The sequence below is a fragment of the Pangasianodon hypophthalmus genome, chromosome 24 (genome assembly GCF_027358585.1).
Source record: "Pangasianodon hypophthalmus isolate fPanHyp1 chromosome 24, fPanHyp1.pri, whole genome shotgun sequence".
NCBI classification, from domain to species: domain Eukaryota; kingdom Metazoa; phylum Chordata; class Actinopteri; order Siluriformes; family Pangasiidae; genus Pangasianodon; species Pangasianodon hypophthalmus.
In genome coordinates, this window is record NC_069733.1 from 13114482 (window position 1) to 13130328 (window position 15847).

Below are 15847 nucleotides of genomic sequence, written 5' to 3' on the forward strand. Positions count from 1 at the left end.
ATGTAGCAACAGCATATGCATAAAGGTGCTACCAGTACCATTGTGGGTTGTTTTTTTTAAAGAAAAAAAGATTAAAATGATAAGAGGGAAGAAATGTTAATGTTAAAACATAACTGAAAGGAACATTACGAAATAAATAACAGCACTGCACTGAAAATATATTTCATGCCTCTTTAAAAAAAGGGCATTACTAAGAAATGCATGTGTGAGTGTAATACATACACATATCCATATTCCTAAAATGCTTACTTGACCTGCATTAGTATAAACATATTTGTGCTTCAAATCCCAGCTGCACCAAAATAAACTGTTGTTGTTGATTGCAATATTTACACTAATAATTCATGCACAATGTGATTTCAACATCAATGCAGTGTTAATTCAACATATCAGAGTTACAACTCAAGGTCTGTGATGAGTTTATCTACTGAAAAATATTCACAGCTAAAAAAATGCAATTAAGTTCTGCAAAATGTTCTGCAGTTAGTCAGAAAAAGCAATTCAGATAAATACTGTTGGTGAAATGCATGATATTTTAAGCATGACAGCTACCAGTTTCATCAGAAGTGTGTAATATTTCAAATATAATAGCTGTTTTTAGCACAACAGATGGAACAAAACAAGTATTTTTTTTACAGGAACTGTAAAATCTTTATGCGGCTGTGATTAGGCTTCAAAAGGGAGAAAATCAAAGGAAATGAAAGGGACAAGATTTCACAAATGACAAAGTGAAAGCTTCAAGTCAGTCAAGCAGTCAAACAGAACTTTAGCATCCTTGGGTAGGATGCTTTTTATAAAATAAATCCATCTAGAGCAAAATGATAATTTCATGTTCATGTAATTACACTGTACAAATAAGTACCTACACTGATTGCACAAATACTCATAGAGAAGACTTCATCCTTTGAAATACTCTCGAAACAGCCGAGTCCTCGATAGAGAATCCATCAGTGAAAATGTATAGTCATAGAGACATGGTAGAAAACAAGTATAAAAAGGTAAAAAGTCTTCATATGTACAAGAAGATCAGTTTGGCACTGTGTTTACATACAGCACAAGTCCTCGAAGGTCATACGGAAGTGCGTGGTTTTCTAATGACTAACTGGATAGGGCCTTCAGACACAGTCTTTATAACATTCCAGGCATCGTAATGCATTAAGCCCTGCAAAGACCTGCCATTGATAGCCAGGAGCTCATCCCCAACATCAATAACCTGGGAGAGTTCAGCAGCACCTCCTAAATAAATACACAGAACAGACCGGCAGTTGCACTGTTACAGTGTGAAGAGCACAAAACAGCAAACAAGATAAAACAATAAATCAGCAGTTACACAAAATAAAATATAGGCATATTGTTAGTAGTATTGCTATGCTAAGCTTTTTTAACACAATATTTTTTTAATAATAATGGATAAATTGATAATGATAACATAATGACAGTAATGTGGGGGAGAATGAATGTTCCTGAAAATGAATGCAACCCATAATTTAATTACACTAACTGCATATTTCTTATTAAAGTAACATTTGCTTTGCCAACGTGATGATGTGTGATACACTAACAACAACATCCCCCCCTAGTGGAGTTGAGCAGTTTAGCTGGAAAGAGATGTTTACCTCTGAAAATGCGTTTGATGTAGAGGGGACGATCGCCATGGACTGAAGATTTGCCCCCCTCCAAGCTGAAACCCAGACCTGCTGACGTCTTCAGCAGCTCCACGCTTAATGCTCCATCCGGCCCAACCTCCACAGCTAGAACACGCCAAGCCACGTTAATGAGGGCAAGCAGCAAAAAAACACAACCACTGAAGAGTAGCCTTAAACCTTAAATTGTAATAACTAAAAGCTAATAACAAATAATAATATAATAATAATAATGAAGAAGAATAATAAGAAGAATCATTTCTTCTATAATGCTTCTCCCATACTTAAGCTGGCTTTTAAAAAAGATGAAAAATAAGGATGTACTAATTGCATTTTTCTATTTTCAATATAATACTGATATCAGGGCTCCGAATATAGCCTGATATCCAATAATGATCTGATACTGACATAGTCACGGTAACTAAGCTTCTGATGCCAAGTTATTAAAAAAAAAGCATGATGGTAGCATGCTTTAAGATCATTTATAGCCTGTGTTTTATTTGTTATTTGTGTTACGTCAGCCAATATTACGTGTTCACAGCATAAAATACATAAGTGCATCAGATCAGAAAATTCCTAAAATATCCAATACATCCCTACAGAAAACAACTAATTACAGATATTACGAGAGAAATAAAACTTTTTAAAAATTAAAAAAACAAATATGAGAACTTTAAGGCTAATACGTGCTTCCTCCAAGACAGAGAAGCTAGCTAACTGCATCTTTTCAAAATGCTGCTCATGCTGCATCGCAGGGCAGTGTAACACACCCAGAGGAAAGCTCTGTCTGCCCTCTTCTGCATTCATGAGCTCACAGACACCTATGATTGACTAGTGTCACTGTGATTGACAGGGCAGAGAAAGTATGCCATCCCTCACACCCAGAGAACATGGCCAATTTTTCCCCCTTGTCTCCCCGGACAGCTGTGGCATCGTTGAGATTCAAACTTGCGATCTCTGGAAGAATTTTAAACTTGTAATTACCTGGCCTGCATAATGATGTGCATTGTGTTTTCTACAGTGAGAAATTTATTGTATTTAGGGTTTATTTACCTGCTCCATTTTCCCTGTTGATGTCTGGAAAGGCAGAAGAAGAACATGTTCTGGGTTTTAAAAGAAATTCCTGTCTAACTGTGACAGGTTCACTGTCTTTGCCTCTCTGGATAACCACAAGTGCCTGTTTGGCTAGCTTGGTCTGATGGAGACAGGAGAGAGCCTCGCCGTGGGTTCTCCCACTTAGACTGCTCCCATTTATGGACAGCACAATGTCCCCCCGACGAATGGTACCCTCCAAGCCAGCGGCCCCTTGGGTGAATACCCGATGGACCTGTCCAAAGAAAGCACATTAGATGTGTTGATTTGAAAATATATTTCACTCTTAAGGCAAAAAACATAAAGAATACACTGGGAAAATGCTGGATCAAAATAGTTATGTACAGTAGATACATGAAAACCATGCATCAAATATTTTTCTAACCCACCTTAATCAATAAGCAATAAAAAAGTTATTAACACTGATTGTATGATAGGGAAATATAATAATACAACACAAAAAGTCTGTTTTTGTAAGATACACATGAGATATAAATGCTAGGAATGTAAATATGCAAGTTTACAGTGATAGATTTCTGCTCCAGGTCCACCCCTCCAGCGATACTGAAGCCCAGTCCAGAACCCTCGTCCTTTGTCAAGATCACAAAGTAAACATCCTCTTTAACCTGGACAAAGCATTTAGACGTTGGTTAGATTTCTTCAGCATGAGCAGGAACAATACCTCTGTACTAAATTCAAACAAAGGAATCAGTGGATGTCAGGCTGTGTGTGATCACACCACTATTGTGATCAAAGTACTGGTTTTCTTTAAGGGAACTTTTGATGATGCCGACAATAAAACTGCTAATTCAGATGAAAAGCTCTTGTGAAATATCAAACGATTTGTGTCCATGATAGCCCTGTAGAAGAACTATGCAAAACGTATTGTGTCTTAGAAAAACGACATTACCTCTGAAACATTTTTAACCTCCTTTATCAGGGTCATCACATCCAACACAGCCGGAAGGGAATTTAGGACATTCTGCACCTTCTTCTGCTCCACTGGCGATGATGATAAATCTTTCAGACTGTGATAGAAGAAACACAGCATGGGAGTCAAAATGAATCTTACTACCATCTTCACGAAATGAAAATCTGTGAGATGTGCCAAATGTTGGTAGTCATGATAAATAAACCAATAGGTATTTAGGGATGTTCATGATTGGCCTCAGCTAGAAATGTGCAGACTGTTTTTTTTTTCTCATTTACACAGTTATTATTTTTGGTTGTCTGCAGTATTTTCTAATAAATTTAGTTTGATTTCCTAAGCTAAAAAAGTGCCTCCTATTCGTATCTGTATTTGTAACTGTTTAGAACATATTATCTGTTCAATCTGAATAATGTATTCATATTTGGTTAAATCCCTAAATAGGACACACAATTCTTGATGTCAAACGTTACACACGCTTTTGAAAAATTTTGAATAAGCTGGAAAATGCAATAGTTCAATAATAATCGGAGTGAACCAGCACATTGCTACTCACCTAACAGACCAACTTGACTGTCTCACAGTTTGCTCTTGAGCATTCTCCCCATTGCCAACTGAGCCAGGCTCCACCATGCTCACCCTGGTCACCATGGTGCACTGAAGGTTGTCTGATGGGGATTTTGTGGGCCTTGTAGGTTGAATTTCCAGCTCTGTCTTAAACGTGACATTGCCAGGGTCCTGTGAGAAGTCCTGAGTGCATAACTTGTCAAGCTCAGGCATGCTAAGTGCCCTTAGTTCCCTCAGTTTTGACCTTGATATCCCACTATTAGAACGGGCGTTACGGGAGCGCAGCACTGGTGGAGTATGTGGTACTGCACTGGACTGAGGTACAGTAACTTCAGGTGTGGCCCTTTCCTCTACAAGTGCCCCAGTGGTTCCAGTTGAATGTGATGATTCAGAATTGTTCATAACTGTACTAGAAGAAGTGTTCTGTGGCTGCAGTGAAGAAGAGTGACCTAGGTTTAAAATTTCTACACAAGAGCTAAGACTCCTTTTTAGGGTGCGATTATCATTGGACTGGGCTGAACCAGACAACCTGTTGTTGACAGCAGCTTTTGAGCTAACACCGTAAGACTGGATGTCAATGCCTTTTACAACTGGACGATCAAAACTGGCTAAGTTCTCAAAGGACTTGATTCTTTGCTGAACAGAAAATGAGTGGCGTTTGAGAGCTTCACTGTCTGTGGAGTAGCTCCTTCGATCCAGTGCTTTAAGGTAAAGTTTGGATTTGCCTGGTTTAAGACTAGTAGTCTCCAAGATGGACATGTTGCTACATGCTTTGTCATCAGGTTTAGATGAGCTTTTAATAGCATCATTATGCTCTGGTCTAGACTTAGAAAAGTCAAATGATCTGTAAGTTCCCAAAGAGGGTTTGGGAGCTGACTCTTCATGTAATGAGTTATCTTTGAGAATTAGATGGCTTCCTTGAACTTGTGATGAATTGGTATTCGCAGTTTCCCTGCATGCTAGAACTGGTGCAGAAGAAGAAGATGGGGATAAAGAAGATGAGAGTCGCACTTCAATAAATGTTCTTTGTGTAGGTGTGTTCTCACATTTAGAAACTGCCTCACTTTGCTTTGAGTGAGAACTTTTGCATTCTGTTTCAGACCTATGTTCAGACTTGACAGTGTCATTTGCTTTCAAGGTGTTGGACAGATCTGAATCATTCCACTCATGGCTTTGGTCACCTGTTTTAATAAGAGCAGAACTACTCTTCTCTAAGGATCTACTAATTTTTGGACTATTCGTAGGGGTGATTCTTTTGGCTGGTAATTTAGGGGACTGAGTAGGGGGGCAATGGGTCTTTTTTAACAAAGGGCTCTCAGCTCTGGCAGTTCTGCTGCCTGTTTGCGCTATTCCTTTGCATTTACTCTTAATAGTTAAACCTTTAAGTTTGTTAGAACAGCTTGACTTCTCTTCGAGTTTGAGTCTGCTATTTAAGCTAGGTGAGATGGGGTTATTATTCAGAGTCTTATGTTCCAAAGTTCTAAGAGTGCTGGACTTGGTCTGAGTCTCAGAAAAAAGAGATTTAGGGTCATGTGTTTTTTCTTTCTCTGTGTCCATTTTAGTTTGTGTACTGGATGTTTTCCCACTGGAAAAATGTGAAGCCTTTGGCTCTGTCACAGTTGACATGAATGGCACTTGCACAGTATTGGGTTTATCTGAGGTAAACAATTCATTTGAGTGCATTTTAGATGTCCTTTCTTGACTCCGTGGGGTAACATGTCTGTTATTCTGAGCTCCAGGGGTACTAGTGACACTTGAAAGTGTCAGGCTGTTTGTGACAGGTGCCAAAGCCTTTTCAATTTTCTCATCAGCTTTGCAGTCTGATGGCTCTGGGTTTGACAAATCTCCCTGAGTCACACTCATTATCTGCTTTTTTTCAGAAACATGATTAGAGACCCCATTCAAACCAGACTCTGAACTTGTAGACTGGGGAATGATTGTACTCTCTGGTGCTGTGATAGAAGTAGAAAAGTCTGTTGTCTTTGAGTCCTGTAAGTGCGAAGATGCTTTTTGAGGTACTTCATCAGCAATCAGCTCTTTATCTGTCTGGTTTCCTGAGATATCTTGTTTAAGAGAAGGAGAACTGTCCTTCTCTTGATTTGGCTGAAGCTGACTGACTACGCTGTAACACAGCTCAACCTCCTCATCAGAGTCAGTGTCCTGAGTATCTTTACAGTCACCTTGAGGCTTTTCATTTTTCACAGCACCATCTGTAGCAGAGTCACTCTCAGAATCGCTATCATCTAACATATTGTACATGCTTGGTTTCTCTTCACATCCTTTCACAGAAAGGTCTGTGTTTTCATCCGAGAGCTGACTATAATTCCTGGAGTAACTGTTCAGAAATGTCTTCCCTACTGGCAAAAGGCAACCTTTGTTTCCTGAATCCAAGACAGAAAAATCCAAAAGATTTGGCTGCTGTGATAGGGTTGTCACACTCTCCTTGCTCTCCGGGTTGATGCTGCTCTTTTCTGCACATGGAGGCATGTCAGCGGCATCAGATACAGTCTGTGATCCTGACTTTGCATTGTTTTCAAATACGTTTAACTCATTTATGACGTCATCAATATAAGTGACAGGCACCTCTTCAGTGTGGATTGCTTTCATCTCTGTAGAATTCGGTTCTGTAGGGGAAATTTCTTCATTTCCAACAACAGTTTTGTCCATGCTTGTTTTCTCCTCTAGGGGAGCTCCTGACATCTCCATCTTAGTAGACTGCTCAGTGCCAGAAGACATCATCAAAGTAGAGAGTCGATCTACAGCTGCAGAAATGTACAGTATTAAAAGATTAGGTTAATTATTATTATAATTATACCTAAAAGATTAGGTATAATTATTTTACAAAAGCCATTAATGTTCAGTTGAAGAAATGGCAATGATATGGACACTATAAATTCATCTCTCATAATTGAGAAAAATCTTTGTGATTTGTTTTACAAAAAATATTATCAGGAGCAATCAGCATGTCCAGATATTCCTTAATCTCATAACTACTCTCTCTATACCTCTATTATTAGTTTTGCTGTAGTTACTGAATAATATGCTTTAGGATGAATCACCTGTCTTAAAGTTAGTCCTGTGCATAATTCTGTTCATAACCTGATGAAAACCACCACACAAGCATCTAACTATTATCATATATATAACTTTACTAGTAAACATAAGTCTGAAAATATCCAAGCAAATACACACTGAAACATGACAAGACTGTACTGAATGTAGTTTTTGTTGTGCTTTAAATGATATCAAAAATAGCTTATTTCAGACAGTTCACATTACCATAAAATTTCCTCTGTTTCACAGCTTTGAATTGCAGATGATATTTACACACAGAACCACTGCTGTGGACTCAGGCCCCGGAGGAAGCTGGCTAGTTTTTTTTTTTTTTTTTCCAAACCACATCCATACAGAGTGTAACTGAAAATGAGCTAGGAATTCATGTACATTTGGTAAATGGCTTCCCAGTGTATAACTAGCTGTAACAAAATCTTAGTGTAAGCCATATCCAATGCAAAGCAAATATGACTTGTGTGTTTTAGAATTTGTTATGACTGCAAAATGGCTAGGAAGTTACTTATGTCTGAGAGACTGACTGCTTTCAGTGGTGAAGTGGGACTTTCTAAAGTTACATATATAAGTTAGGGCTACATATGCATGGTATTAAAACTTCATGAATGATCTTTTAGAGAATAAGAATCGTTTAAAACAATTATGGCATATAAAAAAATTTAATGACATCAATTATACTAATTATACGTACTGTAATACCAATGGGTTAACATTCCACAAGCATTAGGCCATATGTATTAATGAATATGTATGACCTGTTAAAGTACATAATGCATGTGGGTAACTATACAGAATTAGATTAATTAAACACTATGTTATTTTGTTAGTTTGCTTTGACTAATGAAAAAGCAGCTAATTTTCCCAACTTATACACGGTACCAGTTAATTAGTCATATCTGACTGACTGTGTGTTTTTCAGAATGAGACAATGTATATAGAAATATGCAGACAATAAACCAGATGTTTATGCATGACTTTATTGTGCTTTTGTCAGAACAAAAGCATTTAGACATTCGCTGAATGAAAATGATTATTTTTGTAAAATGATTTTAAAGCATATTGTCAGTATTTATTTATATACTCCAAAATACTCCAATACAGTATTTTTAATCTATGGGTCCTCCAGTGTATGTATTTGGTACTGCAGAAAGTACTGTAGAAACTGTAAAACAGTAGTTAAAACAATATTATTATCCAAATTTAAATGAATTATTGCATCTATATTTAATTTATTTAATTTATATCTAATTTATATCTGTATCTAATATCTAATTTATTTTCACTAACATAAATTCTTTTTGTAGTTTGTGTGCTGTGTAGAAAGTGTAGGCCTGTTTTCACTGATTACTGTGCAAAATGAATTTCCACTTTTATGTTTATGGGCCACAGGAGCATTTGTGGTTGGTCATGTGGGCCCTGATTTATAAATTGGGAACCTCTGCTATAAAAACAATCAAGACAATATCAGACAATCTACATACTACACCAGGGTTAAGGCATTCTACGTAAGCACTGGGACTAAACTCTATGGTCACTATGACAGTGAATTAATTCATAGTCACCACGGTTACAAAGCCAGCTGATTGCAGTTCCATTGGTGGTGGAGGAGAAGGGCACTGCCAGCAAGGGAAAATCTGTTGTGCTCCAACGTCTTTAAGGCAGCAAGGGGAAAGACAGACTGTTCTCTTTATTACAGTTCACAATTGTGAGTCAGATTATTAAGTATTAAGTGTCTCTCATGACTTGGACTCAGTGGTTATAAGCTCAATTATTGAATTTGCAGAAACATAATGAAAATGTCTTTCCAGTTTGGAAAGATTAAGTCACTTGGAGCACTACAGTCTACTAAAAGGGCAGATAAAAAACCATCTATAGCAAGTTAAGACGATAAATAACAAAAGCTGGCACCCATTCTAGTTAATACCATGTGACTAATAACAGAACTCTTCTTATTCCTCTATGGTGTACTTTAAAGCACTGCTGCTGACTAAATCAGTGCTGCTGACTAAAACACTAAATTGGTCACTGGTTTTATTGTTAGCAAGTTATAATAAGTAATGACACATTTCCACATTTGAACATTTTTTAAAGAACACTTCAAATAATAAAAGCATTGTGCCAACTCACCTGAGACAGGCTTCTGAATCTCTAAGGTCAGTGTGACTGGCAGGTCATGCATGAGATCACAAATTTCCTGATAGGAGGAAGTGCACACTGGAGTGTCACCAATGGCAACTATTTCATCTCCCACATTCATTCTCCCCCTGGCTTCCTAATAGACAGAAACAAAAGAAGAGAGCAGTGGCTGTTAAAGGAGCAGATTGTAATTTTTGTATGAGAATACTGCAAATAACAGTTTACAGAAGCATATGATTATTGTAGGTCTATGTATTCATATGTGGTAAGAGTGGTTTACTTTTTAAATGCAGTTTTATAGCTATTCTGCTTTTTAGTTTTGATGAAGATATCCACAGAGAAGTTATCTCTATTGTCAACAAATGATTACTAAGAAACAAATATTACATAAATAATTCATTGGTTAAAAAATAAAGCTTATTCCTAAATGTACCATGCGCCTTCAATGAATTTAATTTAGAGAGCTACACTGTAGCCAAAAACACCTTTAAAATAGTGCATATCCACAACTTTATAATAAATGCCAAAGAACAGGTTGGCTATCACATATAGCACTTTTCCTTCAACAGCACTTTACCCTCTCAGCAGCACCCCCAGGCCTCAGTCCAGTAATCAGCACCTTCAGAGGAGATGACTTGATCTCCAGGTCAAGTCCAAAGGACTCAGACTCACTGCGCTTTAGAACCACAGTCTCAATAGTGCAGATGCCTGCCAGCTCACTGGGTTCACCTCTCCTGCAGTGGTGCTGGGTTCTCCCTCTCTGGGTGGCTTGGGTGTGGGCACCCAGGGGGGCTCCAGTGATGTCCTCAGTCTTGGGTTTCTGTGCCAGATTGGGGCATTCGATGCTCATCATGCTCTTAACACGCGTTACAGCTTTGTGCTCCAGCTTGGGTGAACGCTTAGCCTCTTTCCTTGTGCCCAGGCTGGCGCTGTGCTCAGAACAGTAAATGGGCATAAAAGGCAGTTCAGCAACGTTACCTCCCCCTTCCACTGACTCCAGCGAGCTGCTGTAAAATGGAGTGACCGCTTCGAGCCTGTTGCCCTCACTGCCATCTTGGCTTTCATCGTCCACTTCCAATGATGACGTTGCCACAACAATGCCCGAGTCATCCTCCTGGTGACGAGCAGCATCAGAGTTGCCATGTTTTAAGTGACGGAAGGGTCCTACATCTTCATCTTCATCACTGGCCTCATCTTCGTAGCAAATAACACAGCGCTGACGTAGGAGGGGGCTACGAACTGAACCGGGGCTGCTGGGCATGCTAGCCTGCCGCTCTGTGGTTCGATTAGCAGGGCCAGAAGATCTAGCACAAGTGCTACCCTCTTTATAAGCTGTAGACAAAAGAAGACAGGAAAACACTTCAGTGAAATTACTATTGAGCGTTATGTAATTTAGAAAAAAATCATGAAGATTTTCTGTCATCCAAGTCATTTTAGAATCTAGTGTCCTGTCAAAAAGAAAGGCTTGTGGTGAAGACGTTTCCCCATTTCCCCATTTAATCAGCTTCAAGTTAATGATATAATTCCAGCTGGCTGGACTTACTAGACAATGAAAGAAAATATTTCTGTGTTTACTGTGTAAATGAGGTGCTGCTGACTCATCCAGTGAGGTATTGCAGCTCCTGCTGTTGTGAAGCATACCATCATCACTAGAGCCCATCGCTGAAAGGGAAGATTGGCTAGGGACGTCATGGGAGAAGTACTGAGAGAGCTCGGCCTCAGAGCTTAGAGAAGCTTGCTGTAGGGAAAAGTGTTATAAACAGAATAAAAAATTAAAACTTTATGATAAAGCTCTGAAACAACCTGAGAAAAGATACCACATTTTTAAAAAAATACTTCATCAAAAAAGGGAGTCACTGAGTCAATTTTCACAGCTGCATTTGAATAAATGTCAGACAATATGATGATCATCTTAAAAAGTAAATTTTTTTTGTAAGAGCTGCTTATTTACTCGACTGGCCGGCTCTAAAAACCTCTTCATAGTCCAGCTGAGGGCCTGGCTGCCATCACCTTGCCTGGCCTTCATCATGGGAGAAGGGCTTTTGGATGATTGTCCTGCACAGATAAAGCACAAATTGATGTTAATCAAATGTGAAATGTAAGTCCAAATTAAAACAGCATGACCTACATGTGTATCTGAACCAAAAAGCTAAAAAAAAACAACAAAAAAAACTTTTGGACAAATCCAGGCATAATGATGACTCTTCCAATAAGAATTCAAAGGCAAAATTTTGATGTTTGATTTCAGAAACCCCAGCAAAGCAGCAATAGTTTTTAAGTGGATCATTGGAACAATCAAATTGTCAGCTTGTCTTGGAAGAGAAAATTGTTGAGAATGAGACCATTTTAAATTTATGGTGGAGAAGCTTACCCAGACTGTAGGAAGAATGGCTGCCCATGCTATCTCTGTGAGTCGAGCGAGTGATCACCTCGTCCATCTCCTGCTCCGACATCTGAGATGCACACACAGCTGAGGTTATTTTAAAAGTAACTTTTACATTATGAAAACCCATTGCATCTGCATGTGCATGTACATTATAGTTGTTAAACCTTCAAGATGAGCTTTACTGGTGAGTGACACCACTCCTAAATATCTGTTTTTAGTCATATCGAAGTTGTTAAGTAATCTAAGGCCTTTCCAGCTAAAGAAAAACTATTTGAGATGCTGTTGCCACCAGGTGGCACTATACATACTACATGCAATACAACAATTAGTGAATAAATGACGTGCTGAATGATGGGGTCTTTATCTAATATAGATGCCTGGAAGCCCTTACTGATGAGTAAAGAAATAAAATTGAAAGATCCTAAAATATACAGTACTTTGAAAATGTTTTAGGTACATCTAAAAATATTGAAAAGTTTATAAAAAATATATAAAATACAATAAAGAGCAGTAAATAATATGAAATACAGTTAATCAAACTTTTTTCTTTTAAAAATTAATGCTTGGAAATCTGAAACACCAAAGTAGAAGACATAAAATAAGTTTACAAGAATCATTCATCTTCATTAACCACTATGTCTTGGTCAGGGTTACAGTGGATCTGGAGCCAATTCCAGGAACAGTGCATGAAGCATGTCTATCACAAGGCACCACACATACACACAAACATTCACACAATCAATCAAACCTACATGGAATTTAGAATAGCCAATCCAACTACCGGCATGTTTTTGGGTGGTGGGAGGAAACCGGAGAACCCACAGGAAACCCACAGTGAGAACATGCAAAACTCTGCACAGACAGTAATCCAAAAACAGCAAGCCTGGAGCTCTGAGGTGGCAATGCTAGCTGGCAAGGCCCATGTTATTTTAACCTTTCTAGATCTCCATGAAGGAAATAATTAGGATTTTTTAAAAATTCTCTTTTTGACTAATATATTCAAAAGCAACATTTATATGCTTATTATCATTACTATATAATTGTTTGATGTTTAAATGTTACATTTGTTTGAGCCGCTGGACCTGAACTGTTTTATTTGAACATTTATTTTATTATATTATAATCCTCACACTCATAACAACAATGACTCCCTTAAACCCCTCACAAAAGCTATACATTGTTACATATAATCAAGAGACTATACAGGTTTTTATTTCTGTCTGTCTTCATTAGGAAATGTGAAAGAAAGAGTTCATAGACAGATTTTACCCTGGGCTCAAAGTAAGCCATTTTGTGTGGTTTATGTGAATGAATAAAATGCCAGACTGTCTAAAACAATTCAATGAAAATTCTAGTTTATCTCTTGTTACAGCCACTACAAGCGACATAGCTGACACACCAGTTATTACGCATCTTAGCTAGTTAATTACAAACCCCATGAATTTTGTTGAATTGGGTGTGTCGGAGCATAAAAACATGAAACTATGCAGGGATGGGGCTCCTCAAAACTGGAGCTAAAACCTATGTAACATGGTACATAGCGCTATTACATTAACGTTATATAACTTTGTTTACTACATCATAAGAAACTTAGTGCTCAAAACCTATAGTTTTTAAAATGCTAATGCCCCTACACATATGCACTTACGGATTGAAGACATTAAAGGTCAATGTACTTGAACCCATTTCCTTCTCTTGTCACATGGTAAGTGTTAAGGCCGGCTTCACGCCGCTAACCTCATGCTCCATTAGTTTCAGCAATCATATTTAGGGAGACCAAAGAGTCAGCATATTCCAACCACAAACCCCTTGTGGTGTACTCCACCATGGGCTGTTCCTCAACATCTTCATTCATTAGTGGGAGGAAAACCTGAGCCGCCTGCACACTGGCCAAAGGAATGTTGTTTACTTTTCTGGCAGACTTCAGTTTTTCATGCAACAGGATGATTAAAACGTTAGCAGGTGGACGCAGCCTTTTCACTACTGCTCATGTGGCAGAGGGGGGAAAAGATGCTGACGGAGACTGACTGGGTGGAGCAGGTATTTGAAATGCTTTTTAGTTGCGTAAAAAAACTGTCTTGTTGATTTAGCTCTTAAAGAGATTTCAACTCCTGAGGTATTTTTTAATGTGTCTGCTGTGTGTATGTGTATACACCTTTTCTGCAAATATACCTTAGGGTTTGGATGTCGGCTGATGATGAGGCTTACTGGGCCAGGTCCACACTCGCTCAGGATAGCATAGGCTTCACTTAGTGCAGCATGCCGTAGGCTTACAGAGTCTACCTCCAGCACCTGGTCTCCTCGGCTAAACATAAAAATACACTGTTATAGAGATCACCCTTTAAAAACAGAGTTTTCTGCCATTGATAAAACACTTAAAACTTCAAAGATGTGGAAAAGTTTTGACACTGATAAATAAGGTTTGAGAATCTCAGCAAAAAAACAAAAGTGACTGTGTGTGTCTTTGGAGAGCCTCACTTTCACACTGTGATACAACATTCAGAAACTTCAGCCATAAAGAGCCCATTCATGCTGTTTTGGCGATTAGTGCACATTGTATTTAAGTCTATGAGTCTATGAGATGCCATGATATGCATGACAACACACACACACACACTAAAACATAAGGAGTATACTTCCATACTCATACATACAGGCACACTATATACTGTAAATAAAAAATAAAGATTTACACGACTGGCTTCTTTTCCCTTGTGGCTCTAGTTCCTGCCTCTCCCTTCCTTAATTAAGTAAAACCGAGTTTAGCTGATAGATCAAATGCATGCCTTATCTGCAGCATGGTAAACACCAGCACCATCCATCTTTTTAACACACTCAAACGGATGAGTCTAATTGGAAACTCTAATTCACACATCAGTCTATTATCTTGATGGCAATATTTAATTTCGGTGATTTAAGTCTGTGTATAGCACTAGGTATGTACCAGTATAATAATAGCTTAGTGAGTTACTATAACTGCCGGTAAATGAAAAGCAACTAGTCACATTAGTAGATTTGTTTTGCAACACCTGAGTCTGCCATCCATCTTGGCCACAGATCCTGGAGCTAGGCTGTGAATGTAGATCCCAGGAGCGCTGTTCTCCAGCGTTAAACAGCAGGCACCTATCCCCAGCCCCACACCGGCCTCTGAAACACACACACACAGACACCCACACACACATTATAGTGTGTTGCAACCACCTGTGTAAACAAACTCATTAGCCTGTAAATGAACAAGACACTTAATTGTAAGGATTTTAGCAATAACCATTTCATAAAAATGTAATCTGGGAATAATTAGTAATTATGGTGGAACTTTCTCTTGAACAGACTGGCTTGATATGTAAATTTTGACTATTATATAAGCACAAACTCTGAATGCACCCAAATTATGTCAGGAAATATTTTAACAACAGTATAACTCCTTGTCTCGAATATGCAAAAATCCAGATCATATAAGCTCAAATTTATCCTTAAATAAGTAAAAAACAAACAAACAAAAAAACCATAACATACAAACATGATTTTAAATGACATTGGACTTGTCTGTATAGGAACTCTCAAAAGAAGCTAAAAGTTCACGTCAAATCCACACTTTAACATTATAACATTTAAAGATTTATATACTCTCTAATTAAAGCTAATAATCTGCACTTTAACCTCATATTCATGGGGTCCATAGTCATTTTCACACATTCTCTGCTGAGCCAGTCTTGATTTAAACACAAAAGGCTCTTTTTTATTCAGTTTTGTGCCTATGAATAAAAGTTCAGGCTTTGGCATGAGAGATTGTTCACGAGCACAGATGAGCCTTGATTTAACCACCCAGTCATTCAGACACAGTAATGAGTCTGCTCCACTAAAAGCAGATGTAAAATAAATGTCCTCAATAGAAAACTATTTCTCTGGATCTTAATCGTTTCTAATTCTCAATGAATACGTGAAGCCTTAAGTTTCATTGTGACTAGGAACATTCAGAATAACTAAGACGGGGTGAATGGATCTTAGTGAATAAAGAACAGCTTA

The 15847-nt window shown here is 38.1% G+C and overlaps 1 protein-coding gene across 3 annotated transcripts in view; it reads right to left on the bottom strand.

The window, feature by feature from the left end:
* pdzd2 (PDZ domain containing 2) overlaps window positions 1–15847 on the bottom strand; it is an 86287-nt gene continuing 70440 nt past the window's right edge. For 2 of the 3 annotated variants that reach the window (XM_026931236.3, XM_053228891.1), the window contains 13 exons: window positions 14851–14968; window positions 13994–14126; window positions 11807–11888; window positions 11387–11490; window positions 11011–11173; window positions 10013–10767; window positions 9427–9571; window positions 4220–6992; window positions 3646–3763; window positions 3260–3361; window positions 2697–2970; window positions 1617–1751; window positions 1–1236 (listed from right to left, as the gene is read on the bottom strand). In XM_026931236.3, coding sequence (XP_026787037.3) covers window positions 1070–1236; window positions 1617–1751; window positions 2697–2970; window positions 3260–3361; window positions 3646–3763; window positions 4220–6992; window positions 9427–9571; window positions 10013–10767; window positions 11011–11173; window positions 11387–11490; window positions 11807–11888; window positions 13994–14126; window positions 14851–14968 — 5069 coding nt within the window. In that variant the 3' untranslated portion in view covers window positions 1–1069. The remainder of the gene's footprint in view (window positions 1237–1616; window positions 1752–2696; window positions 2971–3259; window positions 3362–3645; window positions 3764–4219; window positions 6993–9426; window positions 9572–10012; window positions 10768–11010; window positions 11174–11386; window positions 11491–11806; window positions 11889–13993; window positions 14127–14850; window positions 14969–15847) is intronic. The other variant, XM_053228890.1, reaches the window with a different exon arrangement.